Raw genomic sequence first — 26,993 nt, 5'->3', positions numbered from 1 at the left:
AGGCCAAATATCAGAAAGGGGAAGAAATGTGATCTTTGACTGTGGAGTGATTGTTGGAGACAGACAGGGTGGTTTGAGTATCTCAGAAACTGCTGATCTCCTGGGATTTTCACACACAACAGTTTCTAAAGTTTACAAAGGATAGTGCGAGAGACAGAAAAGTCATCCAGCAAGTGGCAGTTCTGTGGGGGGAAAATGCTTTGTTTGTGAGAGAAGTCAGAGGAGCATGGCCAGACTGGTTTAAGCTGACAGGAAGGCGACAAGTGTTAAAACAGAGTTGGACAGAGGAGCATCTCTGAATGAACAACATATTGAAGAGAGCTATGAGTGCACTTATTAAGTGGGTGTAGCAGTGTTGCTACGAACACAGGCTGTTAACCGGTGGTCTTCTGGGCAAGTTGTAACAGTTGGGCATTCTGCCAGTGAATATTAGTTTATGTTTTTCATACTAACATGGGAGAAGATATTACTGATGACAAATTCCAGGGGTTACATCACTGGGGGAGCTACAGATGGTGCTTGTGAAGACAGCAATCCTGTTAGAAGACAAAGACAATTTCACCAGTGGGTGCTAAGGCATTCAGAAATGTGCACTGAATTGATTTACTCCACATTAACATGATTTGGAGCAACTCAATATTTTATTCTCCAGAGTAGTCTGAACAAGTATTTTGTGAATGTGAGTGAGGTGTCAGTCAGAATATCTTTGGTGTGTGGCCCAAAATATTTGTTGTGAGGAATTGTTAGTAGTTGGTGAAATGGAAAGTCCTGCAGGGTGTTTGGAAGAATAAGGATTGGATGGTGAAATACAGGAAGCATGTGATATTCAGATGACCAGTTTCACAAACGCTGCCTTGTGTTTTGTCCTGGACTTTCAGCATCTCATGTTTGAGTTTCATTTCTGCTCTCAGTTGCTGCTTTCGCCTGCTCTGTGCAGATCTATAGATAAGCTTCTTGGTGTTTGATAGACAGCTTGGAGACTTGGACAGTCTTCCAAACACCGAAAAGGAGAAGCTTGATGTGTAACATTAGCCAACGCCCTGATTAGAGGGAAGCTGCCCCATGTTCATCAGCAGAGACTTGTGACCACTGACATTTATTTCCTTTTCTTTGCTTTCTGTGCCGTTCTTCGGCTACTGATGTTACAGGGTGGATAACCATAGACTGCGAATCATACAGGAACATTGCCACCAACAGCAGGCAGGTGAAATAAACAGAGACATCACCAATAACAGCAGCTCAGTGAAAATAATGTACCAACCTTTGAAATTTGAATAATGTTTCTTAATCTTGAAATATTCAAATTATACGACTTTGAAGCAAGGTATTTGATCCAGCTTGCTGGCAGCAGTTCATTCAAGGAGCCATCTAATTAGGCTCATATTGCTGCAGTGTCTGACTTCAAAATAATACCATTTTGGTTACTAATAAAGCACGTTTTGGTAGCCTGGAAGTGGGAAAGATCCAGCTGTTTATGAAATGAAAATCATCCTGCCTCTTTTCTTTGAGAGAATTATTTGGATTAAGGTGCACATGGATTGTGTGCTGAGAAAGGTTAATGGAAGGGAAATGAAAACTAGACCTGGCAATAATGATGGCAAAACTATTGGATTGGCATAAAATCTCCACATGGTTCACTAATGCTTAATGGAGCTTAACGTCCAAGGATACACATTGTATCAGAAGATTAGGCAGGAAGGCAGAGAGGACAGTGTTGCCCTGTTAGTAAAAATTGGAATCAAATTATTCGAAAGAGGTGGCATAGGGCCAGAAGTTGTTGAATCACTGTGGATAGAGCTAAGGAACCGCAAAGGTAAAAAGACCCTGATGGGAGTTGTATAGACCCTCAAACAATAGTAAGGATGTTGCCTACAAATTACAAAGGAAGATAGAAAATGCATGCCAAAAGGGCACTGTTATAAAAGTCATGGGGGACTTCAATATCCAGGTAAATTGGGAAAATCAGGATGGTGCTGGATTCCAGAAGGGGGAATTTCTAGAACGTCTGCTAGGTAACTTTTTAGAGCAGCTTGTGTTTGAACCAACTAGAAAATCAGTTATTCTGGATTGGGTATTGTGCAATGAACCAGAATTGATTAGAGATCTTAAGATAAAAGAACCCGTAGGGGACAGTGATTATTATACGATCGAATTCATCCTGCAATTTGAGAAGGAGAAGCTAAAGTCAGATGTATCAGTATTACAGTGGAGTAAAGGGACTAACAGAGGCATGAGAGAGGAGTTGGCCAGAATTGATTGGAAAAGAACACTGGCAGGGATGATGGCAGAGCAGCAATTCTGGAAGAATTGCAGAAGGTACAGGGATATACACCCCAAAGAGGAATAAGTATTCTAAAGGAAAGATGACACAACTGTGGCTAACAAGAGAAGTCAAAGCCAACATAAAAGCCAAAGAGAGGACATATAATAGAGCAAAAATTAGTGGGATGTTAGAGGATTGGGAAGCTTTTAAAAACTCACAGAAGGCAACTAAGAAAGTCATTAAGAAGGTAAAAATGGGATACCAAAGTAAGCTAGCCAATAATATAAAAGAGGATATCAAAAGTTTCTTTAGATACATAAAGTGTAAAAGAGAGATGAGTATGGGTGACGGACTGCTGAAAAAGATGCTGGAGAGGTAGTAATGGGGGACAAAGAAATAGCAGATGAACTGATTAAGTATTTTGTGCCAGTCTTCACTGTGAAAGACACTAGCAGCATGATGGAAGTTCCAAATGTCAGGGGTCATGAAGTATGTGAAGTTACCATAACTAGAGAGAAGGTTCTTGGGAAACTGAAAGGTCTGAAAGTAGAAAAGTTACCTGCACCAGGTGGTATACACCCCAGAGTTCTGAAAGAGGTGGCTGAAGAAATCATGTAGGGATTATTAATGATCTTTCAAGAATCACTAGATTCTGGAATGGGTCTATAAGAATGGAAAATAGCAAATATCACCCACTCTTCAAGAAGGGAAAGAGTCAGAAGAAAGTAAATTATAGGTCAGATATTCTGACCTCAGTGGTTGGAAAGATGTTGGAGTCAATTGTTAAGGATGAGATCTCAAGGTACTTGGAGGCACATGATAAAATAGGCCAAAGTCAGCATGGTTTCCTCAAGGGAAAATGTTGCCTGACAAATCTGTTGGAATTCTTTGAAGAAATAACAAGCAGGATCGACAAAGAAGAATCTGTTGATGTTGTGTACTTGGATTTTCAGAAGGACTTTGACAAGGTGCCACACATGAGGCTGCTTAACAAGCTATGAGTGAATGATATTACAGGAAAGATTCTAGCATGGATAAAGTTGCTGATTGGCAGGAGGCAGAGAGTGGGAATAAAGGGAGTCTTTTCTGGTTGGCTACCGGTGACTAGTGCTGTTCTATAGGGGTCTGTGGTGGGACCGATTATTTTTACATTATATGTCAATGATTTGGATGATGGAATTGATGGCTTTGTTACAAAGTTTGCAGGTGATATGAAGATAGGTGGGGGGGCAGGTATTTTGAGGAAATAGAGAGGACACAGAAGGACTTAGACAGTTTAGGAGAATGGGCACAGAAATGGCAGATGAAATACGATGTGGGGAAGTTTATGGTCATGCACTTTGGTAGAAGAAATTAAAGGGTTGACTGTTTTCTAAGTGGAGAGAAAATACAAAAATCTGAAGTGCAAAGGGATTTGGGAGGCATCATACAAATTTCCCTAAAGGTTAATTTGCAGGTTGAATTGGTGGTGAGAAAAGCAAATGCAATGTTAGCAGTCATTTCAGCAATATAAAGGTAAGGATGTAATGTTGACATTTTATAAGGCACTTGGAGAGTTGTGAGCAGTTTCAAGCTCCTTATGTTAGAAAGGATGTTCTGAAATTGGAGAGGATTCAACGGAGATTCACCAAAATGATTCCAGGATTGAATAGCTTGTCATATGAAAAGCATTTGATGGCTCTGGGCCTGTATTCACTAGAATTCAGAAGAATGAATGGTGACCTCATTGAAACCTATCAAATGGTGAAGGGCCTTTTATAGAGTGGAAAGGATGTCTCCTATCATGGCAAAGGCTAAGATCAGAGCACACAGCCTCGCAACAAAGGGGTGATCTTTTAGGAGGGATTTCTTCAGTCAGAGAGTAGTGGAATCTGTGGAATTTTTAGCTACAAACATTTTTAGCTGTGGATGCCAAGTTTTTATATATGTTTATTTATTGAATTGAATTGACTTTATTACTCACATCCTTCACATACATGAGGAGTAAAAATCTTTATGTTACGTCTCTGTCTGAATGTGCAGTTTGCAAATTATAGTAATTTGTAATAAGTAGTATGTTCAGTAAGAGATATACAATGAGACAGTCAATGTAGCATAGAAATACAATTATATCAGCGTGAATTAATCAGTTTGGTGGCCTGGAGGAAGAAGCTGTCCTGGAGCCTGTTGGTCTAGGCTTTTATGCTGCAGTATTGTTTCCTGGATGGTAGCAATTGGAGCAGTTTGTGGTTGGGGTGGTTTAAGGCAGAGGCTGATAAATTCTTGATTGGTCAGGACATAAAGGGATACGGGGATTAGACAGGAGAATGGGGCTGAGGGGAAAATTTGATCAGCCATGATGAAATGGTAGAGCAGACTTGATGGACCAAATGGCCTAGTTTTGCTTCTATATCTTATGGTCTATGGTCTAAAATCTCAACCTGGTTCACTAATGGCCGTCAGAAGACACAATTTGCCATCCTTACCTCTGTGTGTACGACCCCAGACCCATCAACTTCCTCTGAAATAGTCCAGGATGAGGGAGGCAATCATCGTCTTTCTATGACCATGAGTGTTCTTGGCAAATGTTTCTGCAGAAGTGGTTTGCCATTGCCTTCTTCTGGGCAGTGTCTTTACAAGACGGATGACCCCAGCCATTATCAATACTCTTCAGAGATTGTCACATAATCAGGATTTGTTATGCACCATCTGCTCGTACGACCACCCACCACCTGCTCCTGTGTGACCCTTAATGGGGGGAGGGGGCCGTAAGCAGCTGCTACACCTTGCCCATGGGAGACCTGCGGGTTAGCGGAGGGAAGGAGTGTCTAACACCTCCTTTGGTAGAGAAGCATCTCCACCCTGCCAACCTATTTTTAAGTACAAGCCAATTGAAAATCGACATTGTTCTGCAGAAGAGACAAAACCTTGGCCATTACATGGGAGTGGTATGGCTCAGAATTCATCTCGACACGATCTTTGTTTGGCATCTCGGATAGCTCATGTGTAGAATAGGGAGTGACGGCATTCATTATGTATTGCTTGTTTAGAGTATTGCCAGGAAAAACTGTGCCACTGTTTCTCTGTGCTACAAACAAGTTGTGGCCTAGTCACAAGGAAGCATGTTTTCATAGCTCCCCATTCACTGAAGCTTGTAAATTTAAAGGGGCATGCACACTTCTACAGTCTGCCCGACAACACACTAACTTCTGATTTGGATGTAGTGACTATCATCTAGAATGAATTTGGCCTCAGTGCATAGCCACATGCACACATAGGCTCTTGTTTATTTCAAACCAGTTCACAAGACGCTCTTCCTCTGCACGGCCTACCTGCCATTCTAAATGGGTGCTTGATCTAAGGCTTCTGGATCCAGTGGTTTAACAGTCACTGTGACACAACCAAGAGACACAAAATGATTGCCATCAAGGACTTTGAGATGAGATTCCGGTGTTCGTATTCTCCAGCGAGGGCCATTATCTGCTGCCCCACCACCGGGCCATTGACTGACATGTTTGAGCAGCAGGAGTAGAAGTCCAAAACTCAGGAGGGGGTAGGGGCAGTGTGAAGGCAGAAGGAAGATCTTGGTGGCGAGTCTCTTTTGGACATACTTGCAGGACGAACCAGATTGCTGGTTTTCTAGGGAATCCTATTCACACTCGCGATGAAAGTAAATGTGAAATGCAGGTTGTACCCAGTCCTGATGAAGGGTCTTGGCCCAAAACGTCGACAGATGCTGCCTGGCCTGCTGTGTTCCACCAGCATTTTGTGTGTGTTGTTGTACCCAGCTCACCTGCTTTTCACATTCAGTTGCCAAGATCCCATTGTGGGAGTTAACTATTCGATTCTCACTTTGTGTCTGTTTGGTAGACATCACCTAGAGTGCTACTGAAAATCTGGATAACTGTTGTCAGACACGGGTAAGGGTGTGGGTTTTTGCAAATAAAACAGTGTGAAGCATTTTATGTTTAAGAAAAACTAACAATTCATTTATTATTCTCCAAACACTGAACACCAAAAACATGATAACCGAACTTCATGTAATATATAATTACGTCAGACTAGCTTCCTAAAGTGTACCCCAACTCAATGTTGTGGTTGTGAATTATGTACTTTTCCACCAATTACATTATGTCCTTTTACATCACTCTACACAGCCCCCCCACCCAGAATTCACTAAAACTGGCATTGTCCGGAGCTCAGACGAGCTGCCCGGCTCGGGTCCCATGTTCCACAGGAACAGCAGGTGTCTCTGGCTCGTCCAGTGGTGTATTGACAGTCTCATTATTATGTTGTGACAGCAGGGGCATGGTAGTGGAATCCTCCAGGTTTTGGTGGGCCACTTCAAGGTGATCTACCAAAGCACACTAAGTCTTTTCTCTCCATTCCAAAACAAGGAACGGGCCTAAGGGGATGTTAGTGTGGATCATGGCGGACAAAAACAAACGCGGTAGGTATTTTAGCCATCGCGTGTACAAAGGGTTTGTGGTCAATGAACGCTGTGAATGACGATCTCTAGAAGAAAACAAAAATGGCGGAGAGCCAGATAGAGATCGAGAATCATGGTCAAACGTGCTGTGCTTCCTTTCGGGGAGACGGAGCTGCTGGCTAAGGAAGGTGAGCAGCTGTCACACGCCTCCGACCAGCTGTTCATGCACAGCACCCACAGCATAGTCTGAAGCATCAGCAGCAATGTGTACAGGCACATTGGGGAGTGGATGTGCCAGTAGCGTCCTGTTGGAAAGATCTTGTTTGGTATCATGTCCGCTGACCAGCGAAGCATGTGATTCGGGGTATTTCCTTTAAGCACACTATACAGGGCAGATGTAAGTTCAGCAGCTCATCAAATGAAGTCGTGATAGAAATTCACCATACCTAAAAACTCCTGTAGTTTTTTAGTAGTGTGGGATGGTAGGAAATCCACAACAGTGGTTACCTTTGATGGGAGGGGTTGCACCCCTCCTGCGGAGGTGCAATGGCTGAGAAAGTCAATGGTTGACAACCCAAACTGGCATTTAACTGGGTTAATAATCAACCCATGTGGGATTAAGCATTCAAAATGTGTGCAGAGATGAGATGTGTGTTTGGATTTGGATGCACTGGTGACAAGTATGTCATCCAGCTAAACAAAGAGAAAGTCTAAGTATTTTAATTCAGAGTCCATCAGTCTTTGGAAAGTCTGCAATGCATTTTTCAGCCCAAATGGCCTGTGCAGAAACTCAAAAGGCCAAACGGGGTTATCACAGTCTTTGAGGAATGTCCTCCGAGCACGCAGGCGAATTGACTGATGGTAAATTGACTTTGGAAGAAAAAAACTTTCCGTTTAAACATGCCAAAAAGTCTTGGATGTGCAGGACTGGTTAATGATTGGTGGCATGACCTGGTTAAGGTATCATTAATTGCCACATGGGCAGCAAACATCATTGGACTTGGGGACCATATGGAGGGGTGAAGCCCAGGGGCTTTTCGACCGGTGTACAATGACAAGTCTCTCCATGTTGGTGAACTCATCCTTCACAGTTGCCAGCTTTACTGGGCACAGTGTACATGCACATTCATGGACTGGTGGGCCACCTGTGGGAATGTGGTGTTCGACTCCCTGTTTTGGGACTGTCGTGGAGAATGTGGGCTTGCTGAGGTTTGGGAATTCACCTAGCAGTCGAGTAAACTCACATGTAGTGGTGTAGGCGTGTGACAGAGTCGTTGTGGGAACCTTACTGGGGGAGTAACAAAGTCCTTGACATCACAAGCTGGAAGTTCTTAAGAGTGACTAACAGTCCTTGGGCACAGAGGAAATCTGCTCTGAGCAGAGGTCTGGCCACTTTAGCCAGGACAAAGTCGCAGGTGTAACATCACCCACTGAAGCAAAGTGACACCCTTCGTGTCCCGCAAGTTTGGATCCTGTTGCCGATGTCAGCCTCCAGCACGGTTTCTCACTCTTTGCCTTCTCATCAATAGATGATGCTGGCAGCACACTCACTTGACACACATAAGCGTCACCCTGAAAGGGTGTCCATAATAAGACCATAAGACATAGGAGCAGAAATAGGCCATTTAGCCTATTGAGTCTGTTCCCCTATTCAATTATGGCTGATTTTTTCTTTCTCTCCTCAACCTCAGTTCCCAGACTTCTCCCCGTAACCCTTTATGTCATGTCCAATCAAGAACCTATCAATCTCTGCCTTAAATACACCCAATTACCTGGCCTCCATAGCTGCACATGACAACAAATTCCATAAATTCACCACCCGCTGGCTAAAGAAATTTCTCTGCATCTCTGTTTTGAACGGATGCCCCTCTATTCTGAGGCTGTGCTCTCTTGTCCTAGACTCTCCCACCAGGGGAAACACCCTTGCCACATCTACTCTGTCTAGGCCTTTCAACATTTGAAAGGTTTCAGTGAAATCCTCCTCATCCTTCTAAATTCCAGCAAGTACAGAGCCAGAGCTGTCAAACGTTCCTCATTTGATAACCCTTTCATTCCCGGAATCGTCCTTGTGACCCCCTCCGGACCCTCTCCAATGCACATCTTTTCTAAGATGAGGGGCCCAAAACTGTTCACAATACTCAAGGTGAGGCCTCACCAGTGCCTTAGAAAGCCTCAGCATCACAGCCCTGCTCTTGTATTCTAGACCTCTTCAAATGAATGCTAACATTGTAGTGGTGGGCTACACGCAGCGCTGTAATAACATCACGTAGTCGGTGAGCTGCAGTTGCAAAGAGGTTTATTCAAACTTCGCGGCCTCGCTTTAAAGCCTTCCTGATCCTGCCCTCCCCGGGTGGGAATGCTGTAGGGGGCGCGTATTCACAGTCCCGTCCCACGCGCGGGCTTTTCCCCTTGCTGGTGTAGCAGGCTTGGCGCCCTCTTTGGGACCGGCCTCCCTGCCGGCGCATACCACTTTGTGAGCCGGTTCGAGTGCGCTGGGAAGTGGGTCGCCACAACTTTGCATTTGCCTTCCTCACCACTGACTCAACCTGCAAGTTAACCTTTAGGATGTTCTTCACAAGAACTCCCAAGTCCCTTTGCATTTTGGAGTATCTCCCTGTTTAGAAAATAGATTTTTAAAATTAATTTCTGCTACCAAAGTGCATGACAATGCATTTTCCAACATTGTGTTTCATTTGCTACTTTCTTGCCCATTCTCCTAATCTGTCTCAGTCCTTCTGCATCCTACCTGTTTCCTCAATACTACCTGACCTTCCATCAATTGTTCTATCATCTGCAAACTTGACAACAAATCCATCTATTCCATCATCTAAATCATTGACATACAGCATAAAAAGTGTTCCCTGACTCTGACTCCGGCAGAACACCACGAGCGCCAACCAGAAAAGGGTCCTTTTATTCCCAGTCGCTGCCTCCTACCAATCAGCCAATGCTCTAACTTTGATGTAATACCATGGGCTCCTAACTTAGTAAGCAGCCTCATGTGTGGCACCTTGTCAAAGGCCTTCTGATAGTTCAAATATACAATATCCACTGCATCCCCTTTATCTATCCTACTTGGAATCTCCTCGAAGAATTCCAACAGGATCGTCAGGCAGGATTTTCCCTGGAGGAAACCATTCTGACTTTGTCCTATCTTGTTTTGTGCCACCAAATATTTCATAACCTCATCCTTAACAATTGACTCCAACATCTTCCCAGCCATTGAGGGGTCAGGCTAACTGGTTTATAATTTCCTTTCTGCTGCCTTCCTCCTTTCTTAAAGAGTGGAGTGACATTTGCAACTTTCCGGTCCTCTGGCACCATGTCAGCATCCAATGATTTTTGAAAGATCATTTCTAATGCCGCCACAATCTCTAATTCTATCTCTTTAAGAACCCTAGGGTGCAGTCTGGATGACTTATGTACCCTTAGGTCTTTCAGCTTTTTGAGCACCTTCTCCCTTGTAACAGTAACCGCAGCCACTTCTCTTCCTTCCCACCTTTCAACACCTGGCACACTGCTCGTGTCTTCCCCAGTGAAGACTGATGCAAAATACTCATTTAGTTCATCCGCCATCTCCTTGTCCCCTGTTATTATTTCTCCTGCCTCATTTTCTAGTGGTCCTATATCCACTCTCATCTCTCTTTTATTTTTTACGTACTTGAAAAGGCTTCTCCTATCCACTTTGATATAATTTGCCAGCTTGCTTTCATATTTCATCTTTTCCCTCCTAATGATTCTTTTAGTTGCTCTGTAGGTTTTTAAAAGCTTCCCAATCCTCTATCTTCCCACTAATTTTTGCTTTGTTGTATGCCTTCTCTTTTGTTTTTACATTACTTCCCTGTCAACCACGGTTCTACTATTTTACCATTTGAGTATTTATTCATTTTTGGAATGCACATGTTCTGCACCTCCCTCATTTTTTCCCTAGAAACACATCCCATTGCTGCTCTGCTATCATCCCTGCCAGCTGCTCCTTCCAACTCCTCTCTCATACGATTGTAATTTCCCTTACTCCACTGAAATACTGCTACATCAGACTTTACTTTCTCGCTATCAAATTTCAAGTTGAACACAATCGTATTGTGATCACCGGCTTTTAAGGGCTCTTTTACCTTAAGCTTCCTATTGCTTCTAGTTCATTACATAACACCTAATCCAGTATAACTGATCCCTGAGTAAGCTCAATGATAAACTGCTCTAAAAAGCCATCTCTTAGGCATTCAACAAACTCTCTCTCTTGAGATCCATTACCAACCTGATTTTCCCAATCAACCTGCATGTTAAAATCTCCCATGACTACCATAACATTGCCCTTTTGACTCGCCTTTTCTATTTCCTGTTGTAACCTGTGGTTCACCTCCCAGCCACTGTTGGGAGGCCTGTATATAACTGCCACCAACATCCTTTTACCCTTGCAGTTTCGTAACTCAACCCACAAGGATTCAACATCTTCCAATCATATGTCACATCTTTCTACTGATTTGATGCCATTCTTTACCAGCAGAGCCACACCCCACCCTCTGCTTACCTGCCTATCCCTTCAATACAACGATAATGAACAGTAGGTGACCCTGGCAGCTGGAACCCGCACGGTTCACAGACCTCTGATGTCCCGTTGCACTGGCACTGTCGAAGCTGCAAGGTGATCGGCTCCTCCTCGTGTTCGTACCAAAGCGGGTGTGGTAAAAACACAGGCCTGGCATCGTCTGTTTCACAGCGGCAGGCGCCCTTACGCTGGGAGCCTTGCTGACCAGGTTTACTGAGGTTGGGAAAGGAGCTGGAATGATGCACCGTTGAGTGTAGACTATCAGCCATTTAGCAGCTCCCTACAGGCCTTCCCGGGGGCATCACTGAGGGCTCAGCGAACTGGATCAGGCACTTGCCGCATAAAGAGTTCTTCAAAAACAAAAGAAGGATGGTGATTTCTCAGGAGGGAGAGCATGTGGTCCATTAGCTCCAACAGTTTAGCATTGCCGAGGCTGGGCAAGGAGAAAAACGCGTGCGCTCAGACGCTGATAGTCCAAAAGTCTGTAAAAGTTGAGTTTTCAGCGATTGTTATTTATTGTGTTCAGAGGGGTGTTCAAGCAGACTCACCACTCTCACAGCCATGGAGTTTCTGAGTGACGCTGCCACAAAGAAATATTTAGTGCTGGTGATGGAGATTTCTCACAGGGTGAATTGGGCCTTGGCTTGTACAAAACAATCGATGGCATTCTGCTCCCAAAACTCTGGCAGTTTCAAATAATTTCCTGGAACTTTGGGGTCACGAGTGTAGGTTTTCACAAATAAAAATGGTGGAGGCATTTTATGTTTAAGAAAAGCTGTAGCAACTTGCTTGTTGTACTCCAAACATGGAACTCCAAAAAGCACGATTATTGAACATCATGTAATACGTCATAACATCAGACCAGCCTCTTAAGGTGAACCCCAGTTGAATGTCAGTGATTGTGAATTATGTACGTTTCCACAATTACGTTACCCAGTGAACCTTTGGTGGAAGGAGAATGGCAGCATTTTTGCACTCTGCTGCCTGCAGAGCTCTCCTGGGCAGGCAACAAAGCTGGGTATCTGCAGTGACACAATAATACAGCTGTTGTTAAAGCTCTAAACTCAACCATTAACTTCTGCATGGGAAGCCGTTTGCTCCTGTTATCAGCTCTATGTTTGAAGAACAGCGATTTGCTCTCACGTGACAGTACGCTGACCTTTGGCTGGAGTTCCACCGAATTGTAAGATGCTGGATGGCCTTTGTGGAACGAGGAAACTGTAAGCTACCCAGAAGGGGAGTTTGAGCTCTGCTTTCTGACTGGAATAGGAAGAGTCATGCTGTGCATGAATTCCTGTAGAAGCCTGTTGGACTCCACATACTCCTTAACACTCCCTCACATTCTGTCCTTGCACCAAGAACTTCATCATGCTTCCTGTGTTTGCATGTGTGCTCCAGAGTCATATTCCTCAGCTCTAGGTTGTGGAGCAGATCTCCGTGTGGCTTCTCCTACTAGGATTTAGAGTCACAGAGTCATAAAGTTGTCAGCATGGGAAAAGGCCCTTTTGCCCAGACACGTCCATGTCAACCAAGATGTTTATTCAAGCTAATCTCATTTCCTATATCTCTCTAAACTCTTGTCATTCATATACCTATCTGTTCTGTCTTGTAACTTCAAAACATTAAACTAATTCAAAGGGCAAGCAAGACAACAGGGTATGTGAGTCTAACTCCACTCTTCACACTTATCACAAGGTAGCATCATGACAAATGCAATTCACATATTTTTTACATATAACCATCATGAATTGTATAAACAACAACGAATGCTTAATCAAACAGTATATTTACAAGATTACTCAAATATTACTGAAATACTAACTACACACAACATCCAACCCAATGTAGAGTGTATACACAGTATTCTATAAAATGCAGACATCCACAGCATACTAAAATTTTAGGCCTTCAGCATGAAAGATTTAATCACTGTGGAGCATTTCTTACTCTTGTGGGATAATGTCTTTCCTGTCAAGGAGGATCAATCTGCCTGGCAGGTGAGACTTGTGGCTGTGAAACAATCTCAGGTTCTGGGCCTCCTCCGTGGTGTTGTTAGAAGTGACTGCAGGAAGTGGTTCTGACAGTTCTGGACACTATTCTCCTTCCTTTTTCTCCTAGTTTGTGCATTGTGATCTTGGGAAGGTCCTCAGTTCACTGGAGTATTCTCCTATTAATCCTTCTATTGCTCTCTTTATGATCTGATCTCTCCTCTTGGTTTCCTCATCCACATCATCTGTGGAATGCTCTGTTATCATAAATCCATTGTCTTTTCTTTTTGGCCTTCCGTTCATCCAGCTGGGCTTTGGTCTTTCCAAGCAGCTTTTTGTCTCCCTCTTGAAACTCATTTAATAACATTAATGCTCGCAGAGTAGATTCTGGTTCTTTACACTCACAAAAACCAAATGCTTGCAACTTTCCTGAAGCTCCTTGAACTCTCTTGTAGCTTAAAACCAAGTGACATTTTGCAAGTAACTGACTGATTAATATATCAGAAGCTTTCTCAGGTAGTTTGCCTACAAAAACTGTTGGACCATCACTTTTGACACTTCCACAATTCCTCTAAGCAGAATTGTTTTTCCTTGGTGCAGTATGCTTTCCAACCAGCTGGCGGTTTGCCCACTGTTTGTGTTTGGCGTGGAGATAGTTGTGGTATCATCCAGTACCTTTCTTAATTCACTTTCTGTTAACACTTGCTGGGGATGTGGCATTCAAATGGTGGATGGATCTCCAATCAAGCTGTAGTCGTCTTAGCCATTCACAGCTCCACAATGCTGGCCCTCCTGTTCTTACCACAAGTCCAGTGTGGCTTGTTGGTTGTGGTATTTCACAGTAATGAATGTCATTTCCACAGGAATGATCTTTGCTCCAGTATTAGCTCTTAGTTTGATATCTGCAGGCTTCAGTTTAGAATCTTTGAAATGCCGTTCAAACTCAGTTTGTGGATTGACTAAAACAGCTGAGCTCTTTTTGAAACTGAAGTCTGCCTTTTCTAAATCTTTATCTCTTCCCTCCATTTATTTTTGTCTATTGACATGTTCTTTGTATGTGTCTTACTTTATTGGATTTTCTGCTAGTTTCACTTTTAAATCTGCATTGATTCTGTGTCTGTGAGCCCCAGCCACAACGCTAACACAATTTTCTCAGCCAGATTGGTTTCTGTAGACAATGCAATTCTGTTCAGACTCCTGACTGCAACTCAATAGCATCTCTGTCTGCAGTTTCCCTTGATACAATGACTTTAATTGCTCTTTTAAATGTGCGTTGTGCTTCAGGTAGGTGTCATTTTTGAATGCTTTCTTTTTAGATAGCACAAACTAAATGATCTCTCAGAGCACCTTTAAGCCCATAACTGAACTGACAATTCATGTCAGTTTACAATTTACGTCAACGATTTGGATGAAGGCATTGAAAATAACATCAGCAAATTTGCTGATGATACTAAGCTGGGTGGCAGTGTGACATGTGATGAGGATGTTAGGAGAATTCAGGGTGACTTGGATAGGCTGGGTGAGTGGGCGGATACTTGGCAGATGACGTTTAATGTGAATAAGTGTGAGGTTATCCACTTTGGGAGTAAGAACAGGAAGGCAGATTATTATCTGAACAGTGTAGAGTTAGGTAAGGGAGAAATACAAAGAGATCTCGGAGTCCTTGTTCATCAGTCACTGAAGGTGAATGAGCAAGTGCAGCAGGCAGTGAAGAAGGCTAATGGAATATTGGCCTTTATTACAAAGGGAATTGAGTACAAGAGCAAGGAAATCCTCTTGCATTTGTACAGAGCCCTGGTGAGACCACACCTTGAGTATTGAGTACAGTTTTGGTCTCCAGGGTTAAGGAAGGACATCCTGGCTGTAGAGGAAGTGCAGCGTAGATTCACGATGTTAATTCCTGGGATGTCCAGACTGTCTTACGCAGAGAGGTTAGAGAGACTGGGCTTGTACACGCTGGAATTAAGGAGATTGAGAAGGGATCTGATTGAAACATATAAGATTATTAAGGGATTGGACAAGATAGAGGCAGGAAATATGTTCTAGATGCTGGGAGAGTCCAGTACCAGAGGGCATGGTTTGAGAATAAGGGGTAGGTCATTTAGGACAGAGTTAAGGAAAAACTTTTTCTGCCAGAGAGTTGTGGGGGTCTGGAATGCACTGCCTCAGAAGGCAGTGGAGGCCAATTCTCTGGATGCTTTCAAGAAGGAGCTAGATAGGTATCTTATGGATAGGGGAATCAAGGGATATGGGGACAAGGCAGGAACCGGGTATTGATAGTAGATGATCAGCCATGATCTCAAAATGGCGGTGCAGGCTCGAAGGGCAGAATCGTCTACTTCTGCACCTATTGTCTATTGTCTAATACTCAAACAATCCCTTCAGTTCATCCACATACACTGAAACGGACCCCCCTTATTTTGAATCCGTATGAAACCTAAGTGTTCTGCAATCAACAACTGCTTTGGTTCTAGATGTCCCTACCCTATATCAGCAAAGCTTATTTCAGATAGTTTGTTGGAACAGTTAAACTTCGAAATAAACAGTATGCCTTTAAACCCAAAACACTCAGTAAAACTGGTACTTGTTCCTCATTGGATATTTCATTGCTTCAAAATACTGTTCATTTAGCTCTGTTTCATGAGCAGGTCACCTGTCGAGCAATCAAACACGCCTACCTTTCCGATGCAGCCAGCCAGTTGAGCTTTTTTAATGATTATTATCACTCAGTACTCACTGTTTATAAACTTGTGAATTCTTCTGTTTTCTGCCTATTTTAAACTTGAATGTCTCATTTTTTACTCACTATTTCTTGCTGCACTTTTTAAAAACGTGAGTATATTACTGTGCTTCAACAGGTCAGTCACCGTCTCAGGTTTGTCTTAAAAATACATCGTCATCACTGTAATGCTTTGTATATAATGAATTATATAAATAACAGAGAATACTTAATCAAACATATTTACAAGATTATTCAAATATTTCTGAGATAGTAAATATACACGCTGTCCACATATTTCTCAAATGTATCTTGCCTCAGGCACATCCTCTGGCAGCTCTTTATACAGTTGCCATTTTAGTCGGTGTCTCCTGTACCTGATATGTTTGTGGTCTTCTCCTTCTGCTGCTGCAACCCATCCACTTCGACATGTTGTGTGTTCAGTAATGCTCTCCGCACCCTACTGTTGTAATATGCGGATATTTGAGTTACAGACACCTTCCTGTCAGCTTGAACCAGTCTGGCCATTCTCCTCTGACCTCTCTCATTAACAAGGAGTTTTTGCCCACAGAACTGCTACTGTTTTTTGTTCTTTGCACCCTTCTCTGTAAACTCTCGAGACTTGTGTGAGAATCAGCGGTTCCTGAGAAACTCAATCAGTCCACGGTCAGAGTCATTGAGATCGCATTTCTTCCCCACTCTGATGTTTGGTCTGAACAACAACTGAACCTCTTGACTATGTCCACATGCTTTTATGCACTGAGTTGCTGCCACGTGATTGGCTGATTGGATATTGGCTTTAATGAGCAGGTGTACAGGTGTAGCTGATAAAATAGTCACTGTATGTAAATAAGTACTTGATGTTCACCATGGATACAGTGCACGAAAGTGCCTGTTTCCGTACTTTATATCTCTGTGATCTATGACAGATCACTTACAATTTACCCTACCTATGCCCCTCATAACTTTATATACAGCCGGCCCTCCTTATCCATAGGGGATTGGTGCTGGGATCAGTATGTTTTACAGTGAGAGGGAGAAGTTACGGGGTACAGACAGGTATAATCATTATTGTTTACAGTGCGAGGGAGGGATTACGGGGTACAGACAGGTATAATCATTATTGTTTACAGTGAGGGGGAGGAGTTACGGGGTACAGACAGGTATAATCATTATTGTTTACAGTGAGGAGGAGAAATTACGGGGTACAGACAGGTATAATCATTATTGTTTACAGTGAGGAGAAGTTACGGGGTACAGACAGGTATAATCATTATTGTTTACAGTGAGGGGGAGGAGTTACGGGGTACAGACAGGTATAATCATTATTGTTTACAGTGAGGAGAAGTTACGGGGTACAGACAGGTATAATCATTATTGTTTACAGTGCAAGGGAGGGATTACGGGGTACAGACAGGTATAATCATTATTGTTTACAGTGAGGGGGAGGAGTTACGGGGTACAGATAGGTATAATCATTATTGTTTACAGTGCGAGGGAGGGATTACGGGGTACAGACAGGTATAATCATTATTGTTTACAGTGAGGGGGAGGAGTTACGGGGTACAGACAGGTATAATCATTATCGTTTACAATGCGAGGGAGGAGTTACGTGGTATAGACAGGTTTAACCAGTACGTTTTACAGTGAGAGCGGTGAGTTACAGGATATAGCCATGTGTAACAGTACCTTTTACAGTAAGTGAGATGCGTTGGACAGTACAGACAGGTACAATCAGTGTCTTTTACAGTTGAGGGAGTTGTTAAGAGGTATAGACAGGTGGGAGGAGGAGATGGGTATATATAGGAGAAAATTTAAATGTTATCTCAGGGGAAAGTTGTTGACTTGGAGAATGGTTGATACCTGGAACTCACTGTCAGCGAGTTGTGTTGATATTTACACAGGGACCAGAATAACAAGGCATAGAAGGAAGCTTCTTTGTCCATTGTATCCAAAGGCAGAAGAATTCAGATTACTCATACTTGTTAGCTCTGAATCTTTTGGTGTAGAGGCTCTTAGGTCTGGGTTCAGGAAACAGATTTGTAGGTGCCAAGCTGCCAAGAGTATTTTTGTTCACAGGGATGGATTAATTTAGCAGGTCTGTGATTGAAAAACCTGTTGGTATAAATCATCAGGGCTGTGTTTAATAGTAAGCAAGTTGAGTTATCTCTCTGGTTTGATAACGTTTCCATCCAGCTCTCAGACTGTTTAATGAACACAATGTACATGCTCTCAGGACTGTGTTTGATCTTAAACAGGTCGCAGTTCTCTCTCTCGTTTGAGTTTGATAACATTTTGCTGCAGCCGCACGGAACTATACTGTGCATTTTCCTCAGAACTGTGTTTGATAAACAGAATTTAGTTGTTAAATTGCATTGACCTTCCAGATATTGAATTTCAATGAACAGTGCTCAAGACAACATATGGTAAGCAAAAACACAAGGAAATCTGCTGATGCTGAAAATCCAGAGCAACGCTCACAAAATGCTGGAGGAACTCAGCAGGTCAGGCTGCATTTATGAAAAAGAGTAAACAGATAATGTTTTGGGCTGAGACCCTTCATCAGGACTGAAAATGAAGAGGGAAGATGCTAGAATAAAAAGGGAGGGTAAGGAAGATAGCTGGAATGTGATAGGAGGCCAGGTGGGTGGGAAAGGTGAAGGGCTGGAGAAGAAGGAATCTGATAGGAGAGGAGAATGGACCATAGGAGAAAGGGAAGGAGGAAAGGACCCAGGGGAGATGATAAGCACGTGACTAGAGGTAAGAGGCTAGAGTGGGGAAGAGAAGAGGAGAGGTGGAGGATTTCTTTTACTGGAAGGTGGAATTGATATGGTAAGCACATTGTTAAGGGCTCCTATGTTTATGTTGGAAGGCATATTCCTGTTTTCTGTAGAAACATATTCAGTAAACATGAACCATGATGATTAAGTAAACATTTGTTCTTCAGAAATACTGAAGAGCTGGTTTCCCATTGCTAATATTGAACAAACAACATTGATGTTATCGGTCTATTTTCGAAGGAAAAGGTGCTATTTGGTTAAATCCATAGTAAGTATGGTTTTGTACTCCTTAATTAAGGACAGATATAGTTGTGTTGAAGGCAACTCAGCAAGGTTTATTTCCAAGATGAACTCCTGGAACAAAGATGCTGACTTAGGCAGAGCATTTGAACAGGTGAGCCTCTGTTCATTGGCGTTTTGGAAAAGGAGTAATGACTTATTAAATGTACACAATTGCGAAGTTGCTTGAGAAGATATTGAGGTGGAACCTAGAAATGGGGATGTTGTTGCAGTAAAAGGGTTTCCTATTAAGGGAGGAAGAAATTCTTCTTGGAGGATAGTAATTCTTTAAAATTCTGGACCTTTAGGGTTTTAAGAGGCGTGGCATCATGTGAATATGTAAAGTGTAAATTCAAACAACACCCAGTATTCAGTGAATAATGTAACTTGCATGCTGTAATTAGATTGAAGTAAAAAAAGACAACTTTGTGTCAAGAGTGGACATGGAATGGACCCAAATGCAGGTCGCAGGCACTGAAGTACTAGGGATAGGACAGGATGGGGATGCCATGGCATGCAAGGGGTAATGCAGGCGGGGCTGGATCCCGGAGTTTGGGCGGGGCAGAAGAGCACCCTGGGGCGGGCGCACAACTCCTAGGCAGGGCCACCTCCCAGGCAGGAACATGGAGGCCCGAGTAAGACGCGGAACACCTGGGCAGGTGCGGGCACAACCTGTAGGGAGCAAGGGGTGAGGAGGGTCGGAGTCCTCAGGGTGGGCCGCATGGATCCCGGGCAGGGCTGCCTCCCAGGCGGAAACACGGAGGCCTGGGCAGGTGTGGTGCACAACCCGTAGGGAGCAAGGGGTGAGGAGGGTCGGAGTCCTCAGGGTGGGCCGCATGGATCCCGGGCAGGGCTGCCTCCCAGGCGGAAACACGGAGGCCTGGGCAAGGCGCAGACACCTGGGCAGGTGCGGGGCACAACCCATCAGAGATGAGGGGTAGGGACAGAACCACCCGTAGGGTAATGGCAACGGCCTGGCTTACCCAACGGGGGTAAGGGACAGGAAGGAACAAAACCACCCAAGTGGTAATGGCAACGGCCTGGCTTACCCAACGGGGGTAAGGGACAGGAAGGGACAGAACCACCCGAGGGGTAATGGCAACGGCCTGGCTTACCTGACAGAGGCAAGGGAACAGAAGGGAGCTGGGTCCAGGGTGAACAGCAGGCCAACCAGGATATACTGGTAAATAGGGAGAAACAAGCAGACAGCGTGACAGCACAGGCAAGGCGAATATGGCAGAACTGCAGGACCAGCGCACACGAGAGAATCAGGAAAACAAGACGAACCTGGACAGAACAGATACAGAGCAGGCCAGCAACCAGGACAGAGCAGGATACAGAGTGAGCTGGAGGACCAGGTACAGAGCAGGATTCAGAGTGAGCTGGAGGACCAGGTACAGAGCAGGATTCAGAGTGAGCTGGAGGACCAGGTACAGAGCAGGATACAGAGTGAGCTGGAGGACCAGGACAGAGCAGGATTCAGAGTGAGCTGGAGGACCAGGACAGAGCAGGATTCAGAGTGAGCTGGAGGACCAGGTACAGAGCAGGATTCAGAGCCAGCAGACTGGGTACAGAGCAGGTTAAACCAGCTTCAGAGCAGCGCAACCCCCCAACTAGGCGATGGACTCACATTCTAAATCCCTTCACTCAATCGCACACATACACATACCCTAACCTACACTTTATCCTCCCCATCCTAGTACCCTATTTCTGTTTATCCATCATATCCTATAAAAAACCCCGTACCCCTTAAGAAAGCTAAAAATACCCTGACCTGTGCTCTCTCACCCATGCCCAGCAACCCTTTTAATGTGAATTCCTACACCCCCAATTCCCTTAGATTAATTCTCATCATCTCTCTCTGTATCCCATACTTCCTGCAACTCAGAACTACATGTTCTACTGACTCCTCTTCCTGACATTCCTCACACAAACCTGTCTGGTGTCTCCCTATCAATTTCAATGTTTGGTTTAGTGCACAGTGCCCCAGCCTTAACCTAGTCCACACAATTTCCTCTCTTCTGTATCTACTTCCTACCCTAGTACCTGCAACACTTTCTTGTATTTGATATAAATGCCTCCCTTTCCCCTCCTTGTCCCATCTTTGTTGCCACATTTGGTTGATTTTTTCCCATATTACACACTTAACCTCTGCTTTACTGATACTAATGTGCATTTCTATATTTTCTTTCTTTATTGCCCTCTTTGCCAACTCATCCACCCTTCACCCCTACATGAGCTGGAACCCATAGAAATTTAACCTGACCTCCCTGATTTGCAACTCTTGTGACTGACTGAAGGACTTCATGAAGTACATCTTGCCGGCTGTTTGAGTGAGAAGACCTTAAACTTGCTCGAACTGAAGATGAATCTGAGCATATCAATGCTTTGACTAGTTTAGTTTTCTCCACCCAATGCAACCAACACTGCCATCATCTCCAATGTATATACCGCTAACTTATCAGATGTTCTTCTGCTGATTGCAATTGCTTTTGCTGGTATAGCCACCCCAAACCCTGTCACTCCTGTCTCAGGTTCCTTAGCATCATCTGTATAGACCTGAGTATAATCACTATACTCTTCCATCACATGACAGTTAAATGCACTTACCAAATCAGTTTTATAATTTCCTTTCCTTTTTACCTCTAACAAATGCCAGTCTACGTCAGGCCATACCAGCTTCCATGGAACTACTGAAGGACTTATCCTTAGATCAAACACTCCACATGATCTAGCAATATCATTCCCTACCTGACTAAAGTTTTCCCTCTGAAACCTCCCATTTTCCCAGGACTCCTGCAACACTCCTTTAGCAGGGTGAGAATCATTGTGTCCCTGCAAATTAACCCAGTAGTTTGCCATCAATTGCATCCTTCTTAATTCCAAAGGCATTATTCCCATTTCTACCTGTAGGGCTGATACTGGTGATGTTTTAAAAGCCCCACTGCACACTCTCAAAACCTGAGCCTGAATCACATCCAGTTTCCTTATAAGAGACCTGGCTGCTGATCCATATGCTACACTTCCATAATCCAACACAGATCTTACTAAAGCCACATACATTCTCTTCAATGCTCCCCATTCCCTACCAGTCAAACGTCTCATCACATTTATTACTTTTTTACATTTCTCCTCAACTTTCCTGACATGGTCTGCCCATGTTAATCATGAATCAAATATAACTCCCAGAAATTTATATGATCCAACCCTTTCTAATTCAATCCCATACATCCTTAACTTCTTCCCTACTTCAATTCTTTTCCTAGTGAAAAATACAGTTTGAGTTTTTTCCACTGAAAATCTACATCCCCAATCATAACCCCACTCCACCACTTCATCAATTGCTCCTTGTAGTTTCCTGATTATATGCTCCGTGTTCCTGCCTCTTTTCCACAAGGCCCCATCATCCGCAAACAGTGACCGACCTACATGCACTGGTACCTTTGTGAAGACATCATTGATCATAATGATGAAAAGTAACGGGATAATCACACTACCCCGTGGTGTGCCATTTCCCACTATGTACTGTTTTGATAATTCTGATCCAATCCGAACTTGAATTTTTCTACCAAACAAAAAATCTTTAATCCAATTAAAAACTCTCCCCCCAACCCCCATCTTGTGCAGTTTAATTAATAATCCTTCCTTCCACATCATATCATAGGCTTTTTCAATGTCAAAAACACTGCAGCTACTGATTCCTTATTTGCCTGGGCCTTTCTTATTTCAATCTCTAACCTTTTCACTGAATACCCCCAACTAGGCTCAGTCCCCGAGCCCCTTATAAACACCTGCCCCCTAATAGGCAACAGGTGTACCTCCTTAAGCCAAGATGATCCAATGGCTCTGGGTGACAGGAGGGCTGGCTGCAAGGCCTGGTGTCCGGAGTCCGCAGACCGGAGCAAGACCCGGAAGGCAGGCTCCGGACTGGACCCTAACACTTTGTAAACAGACAAGTGTCCAGAGCGCACGGTATACTGGCCCGTGGCAAGGAGTTGGCTCCACAAGAGATATGGTTTGCAAAGGGATGTGACTGCAGGCCGGGTCTCTGAATCAGAATTAGCTCTATTATCACTGTCTTACATGACATGAAATTTGTTGTTTTGCGACAACAGAACAGTGCAAAGACATAAAATTACTCTAAATTACAAATAAATAGTGCGGAAAGGAAGGAATAATGAGGTAGCGTGGGTTCATACACTGGTCAGAAGTCTGATGACAGAGGGGGAGAAGCTGTTCCTTAATCTCCTGTACCTCATCACAGATGGTAGCAATGAGAAGCAGGCACGTTCCTGATGGTGGGGCTCTTAATGCTGGGACACACTTTCTTAGAACCAGCTGGGACATTTGCGCACAATTTTTAGTGACAGCCTTGTAAATTTCTTTATCCCAGCAAAAGTGTTTGAACACTCACAGGTGTTCAGACTTCTGACCAGTGCATGAACCCACACACTACCTCATTATTCCTTCCTTTCTGCACTATTTATTTGTAATTTAGAGTAATTTTATATCATTGTACAGTTCTGTTATCACAAAACAACAAATTTCATGTCATGTAAGACAGTGATAATAGAGCTAATTCTGATTCAGAGACCTGGCCTGCAGTCACATCACTTTGCAAAATCACTGTCAGACTTAAAATATTGAAGAAAATGACATCAATGTAGATCAGGGGTGTCAAACTCAAATACACAGTGGGCCAAAATTAAAAAAATCGGTACAAGTCGAGGGCCGGACTGGTTCAGCATTTATTGCAAAACTTATTGAAATGAATTTATTACACATATTAACCTGGAACTAACAAAGCTTAGGTTATTGCCTACAAAAACAACATTGAACATTAAATAAATAAAAAATCAGTTGCATTTATTTCTTATGGCTTTATCTGCAGCTTTTCTGGAGTAATTTTTCATGAAAACATTTTTCCACAGGCCAACACTCTGTGATTCACACTAGTCTAAGCCAGATACTTGGCATCTCATCTTGGATGCAAGTTCATCAATGTTTGGAGTCAGGCTCTGAGCTGAGGAAATCCTCAGAATTGAGTGAAGGTGTTCATCAGAAAGACGACTCCTGTGTGATGTTTTGTTTATCTTCATCAAAGAGAACAGTTGTTCACACAGATATGTGCTGCCAAACATAGAGAGCATTTGAGCAGCTGGGGCATTGTGTTGGGAATGAAACGTAGAAACTGTGCAGCGCCCACCGAGTCATACTTTGCCTTGAGTGTGTCACTACATTGGAGTTCAATCAGCTCCATTTGTATGTTGGTTGGTGCGCTTTCCGCGTCAGCTGCAAATGGATTACTGAGCAGTTCAAACCTGCTTTTTTGGGCTTCAAAGTCGGCAAATCGCCGTGTGAAGTCGGCACCAAGTATGCTAAGTTTTTTTTTGCACGTGGGAACACTGCGGTAGAAACCTGCTCTTTCATAGTTTGGCAACACGGAAAATGGCTCAAGTTTTCTTGCTGCATCTGCGTCTCCCACAGGCGCAGCTTGGTTTTAAAAGCCCTCACTGCAGCGCACATGTCTGTGATCACACGACCCCGCCCCTGAAGCTGCAGGTTGAGCGCATTGAGATGGCTCGTGATGTCACACAGAAACGCCATTTCACAAAGCAACTTTTTATCCCGGAGCTCTGTTGTGTCTTTCCCTTTGCTTTCCATGAACTGACAGATCTCCTCACGCAACTCGAAACGTCTTTTCAGCACTTTTCCTTGGCTTAACCATCGCACCTCTGTGTGATAGGGCAAATCATTATATTCTGAACCCAACTCCTCCAGAAACGACTTGAACTCGCGGTGATTTAAACCTTTGGCTCTTATGTAGTTAACTGCTCGTGTTATGGTGCTCATTATATGTTCCATTTTCAAGGCTTTGCCACACAACGATTCCTGGTGTATGATGCAGTGATAAGCTGTCAGCTCACCTGCGCCGTTTTCCTCCCGCATCTTCTCCCGGATCCTGCCCACCAATCCACTCTTTTGACCGCACATCGCGGGCTTCTGTTTCTTGTCCAGATGCTTGTATTTGTCGTGGTGTTTCGTTTCATAGTGTCGTCTTACGTTATATTCTTTAATTACAGCCACACCGTCTCCGCACACAAGACAAACAGGTTTGCCCTTTATATCTGCAAACATATACTCCCACCTGCCTTGAAAACCCCTGTTTTCAAAGTCCACCTTTCGTTCAGCCAGTTTTGGGGTGAGGGATAGCTGAAAGTTGACCACACGTGACTAGCGCCATAAGGATGCTGATGAGAGAGTAAGGCAAGCATGAGCAATGCACTGGCAGTGCATTGTGGGATTTGTAGTATTAGTGGTGCATGCAATATACTGGCAGGCCAGCTCTAATAGAGAAAAAAATTATTCATTAATGATATTCAGGAAATAACCCAGGGAAACCGAATAAACACTAAAAACCCTGAAAACCTGGTACCTGAATAAATTCAGCATTAGCCATATCATACACCATAGGCGCTTCGATTACTGGGGCCAGCTTTAATAGTAATTAGATATTATCTCGCGGGCCAAAGATAATTCCACCGTGGGCCGGATTTGGCCCGCGGGCCTTAAGTTTGACATATATGATGTAGATACTGAAATGGAATTGAATCACTTGGTGCAAACATGAGGAAATCTGCAGAATCTGGAAATTCAAACAACACACACAAAATGCTGGTGGAACACAGCAGGCCAGGCAGCATCTATAGGGAGAAGTACTGTTGACATTTTGGGCAGAGACCCTTCGTCTTATTCGCTGCTGTTTTCTCCCCACTTCTTCCTGTCTCGGTTGGCTCCATGCTTTCTGAGTTCTCAGTGGTAACTCTGGGCTGCTTTTCTTGCAGATTGAGGTCTGTGTTATGACCAAGGGTGGTGAGGAAGATGTCCACACTTAATAATTATGGTAAGGCACTTTATTCTCCACATTTACGCCAAAGAAAAATTGTAACGCCAAAAAATTATCTGTATACTATTTGTATGTTGGCTTTCAATACAACTTGCAAAATTGTGGTTTTGTGGAGGTGGTTTGGTGGAGGTAGAGTGTGTGTGGAGGGTTATAGGAAGAGGGAGGTGGCTTGGTGGAGGTAGAGTGTGTGTGGAGGGTTATAGGAAGAGGGAGGTGGTTTGGTGGAGGTAGAGTGTGTGTGGTGGGTTATAGGAAGAGGGAGGTGGTTTGGTGGAGGTAGAGTGTGTGTAGTTATAGGAAGAGGGAGGTGGTTGGTAGAGTGTGTGTGGAGGGTTATAGGAAGAGGGAGGGGGGTTGGTTGAGGTAGAGTGTGTGGAGGGTTATAGGAAGAGGGAGGTGGGTTGGTTGAGGTAGAGTGTGTGGAGGGTTATAGGTGGTTTGGTGGAGGTAGAGTGTGTGGAGGGTTATAGGAAGAGGGAGGTGGTTTGGTGGAGGTAGAGTGTGTGGAGTGTTATAGGAAGAGGGAGGTGGTTTGGTGGAGGTAGAGTGTGTGGAGTGTTATAGGAAGAGGGAGGTGGTTTGGTGGAGGTAGAGTGTGTGGAGGGTTATAGGAAGAGGGAGGTGGTTTGGTGGAGGTAGAGTGTGTGGAGGGTTATAGGAAGAGGGAGGTGGTTTGGTGGAGGTACAGTGTGTGTGTGGTTATAGGAAGAGGGAGGTGGTTTGGTGGAGGTAGAGTGTGTGAAGTGTTATAGGAAGAGGGAGGGGTTTGGTGGAGGTAGAGTGTGTGGAGTGTTATAGGAAGAGGGAGGTGGTTTGGTGGAGGTAGAGTGTGTGGAGTGTTATAGGAAGAGGGAGGTGGTTTGGTGGAGGTAGAGTGTGTGGAGGGTTATAGGAAGAGGGAGGTGGTTTGGTGGAGGTAGAGTGTGTGTGGAGTGTTATAGGAAGAGGGAGGTGGTTTGGTGGAGGTAGTGTGTGTGGAGTGTTATAGGAAGAGGGAGGTGGTTTGGTGGAGGTAGAGTGTGTGTGGAGTGTTATAGGAAGAGGGAGGTGGTTTGGTGGAGGTAGAGTGTGTGTGGAGTGTTATAGGAAGAGGGAGGTGG

The 26,993-nt window shown here is 43.9% G+C and overlaps 1 protein-coding gene across 1 annotated transcript in view; it reads left to right on the top strand.

Moving 5' to 3' along the window:
- The window catches only part of LOC132396381 (oxysterols receptor LXR-alpha-like), a 201,725-nt gene that overhangs the window by 25,740 nt on the left and 148,992 nt on the right, over nt 1-26,993 (top strand). Inside the window, exon 2 of the mRNA XM_059973907.1 lies at nt 25,832-25,890. Coding sequence (XP_059829890.1) covers nt 25,869-25,890 — 22 coding nt within the window. The 5' untranslated portion in view covers nt 25,832-25,868. The remainder of the gene's footprint in view (nt 1-25,831; nt 25,891-26,993) is intronic.

Source organism: Hypanus sabinus, chromosome 7 (assembly GCF_030144855.1).
Source record: "Hypanus sabinus isolate sHypSab1 chromosome 7, sHypSab1.hap1, whole genome shotgun sequence".
NCBI lineage: Eukaryota > Metazoa > Chordata > Chondrichthyes > Myliobatiformes > Dasyatidae > Hypanus > Hypanus sabinus.
Note: the sequence above shows the minus strand (reverse complement) of the source record. Positions and strands in the feature narration are given on the sequence as shown.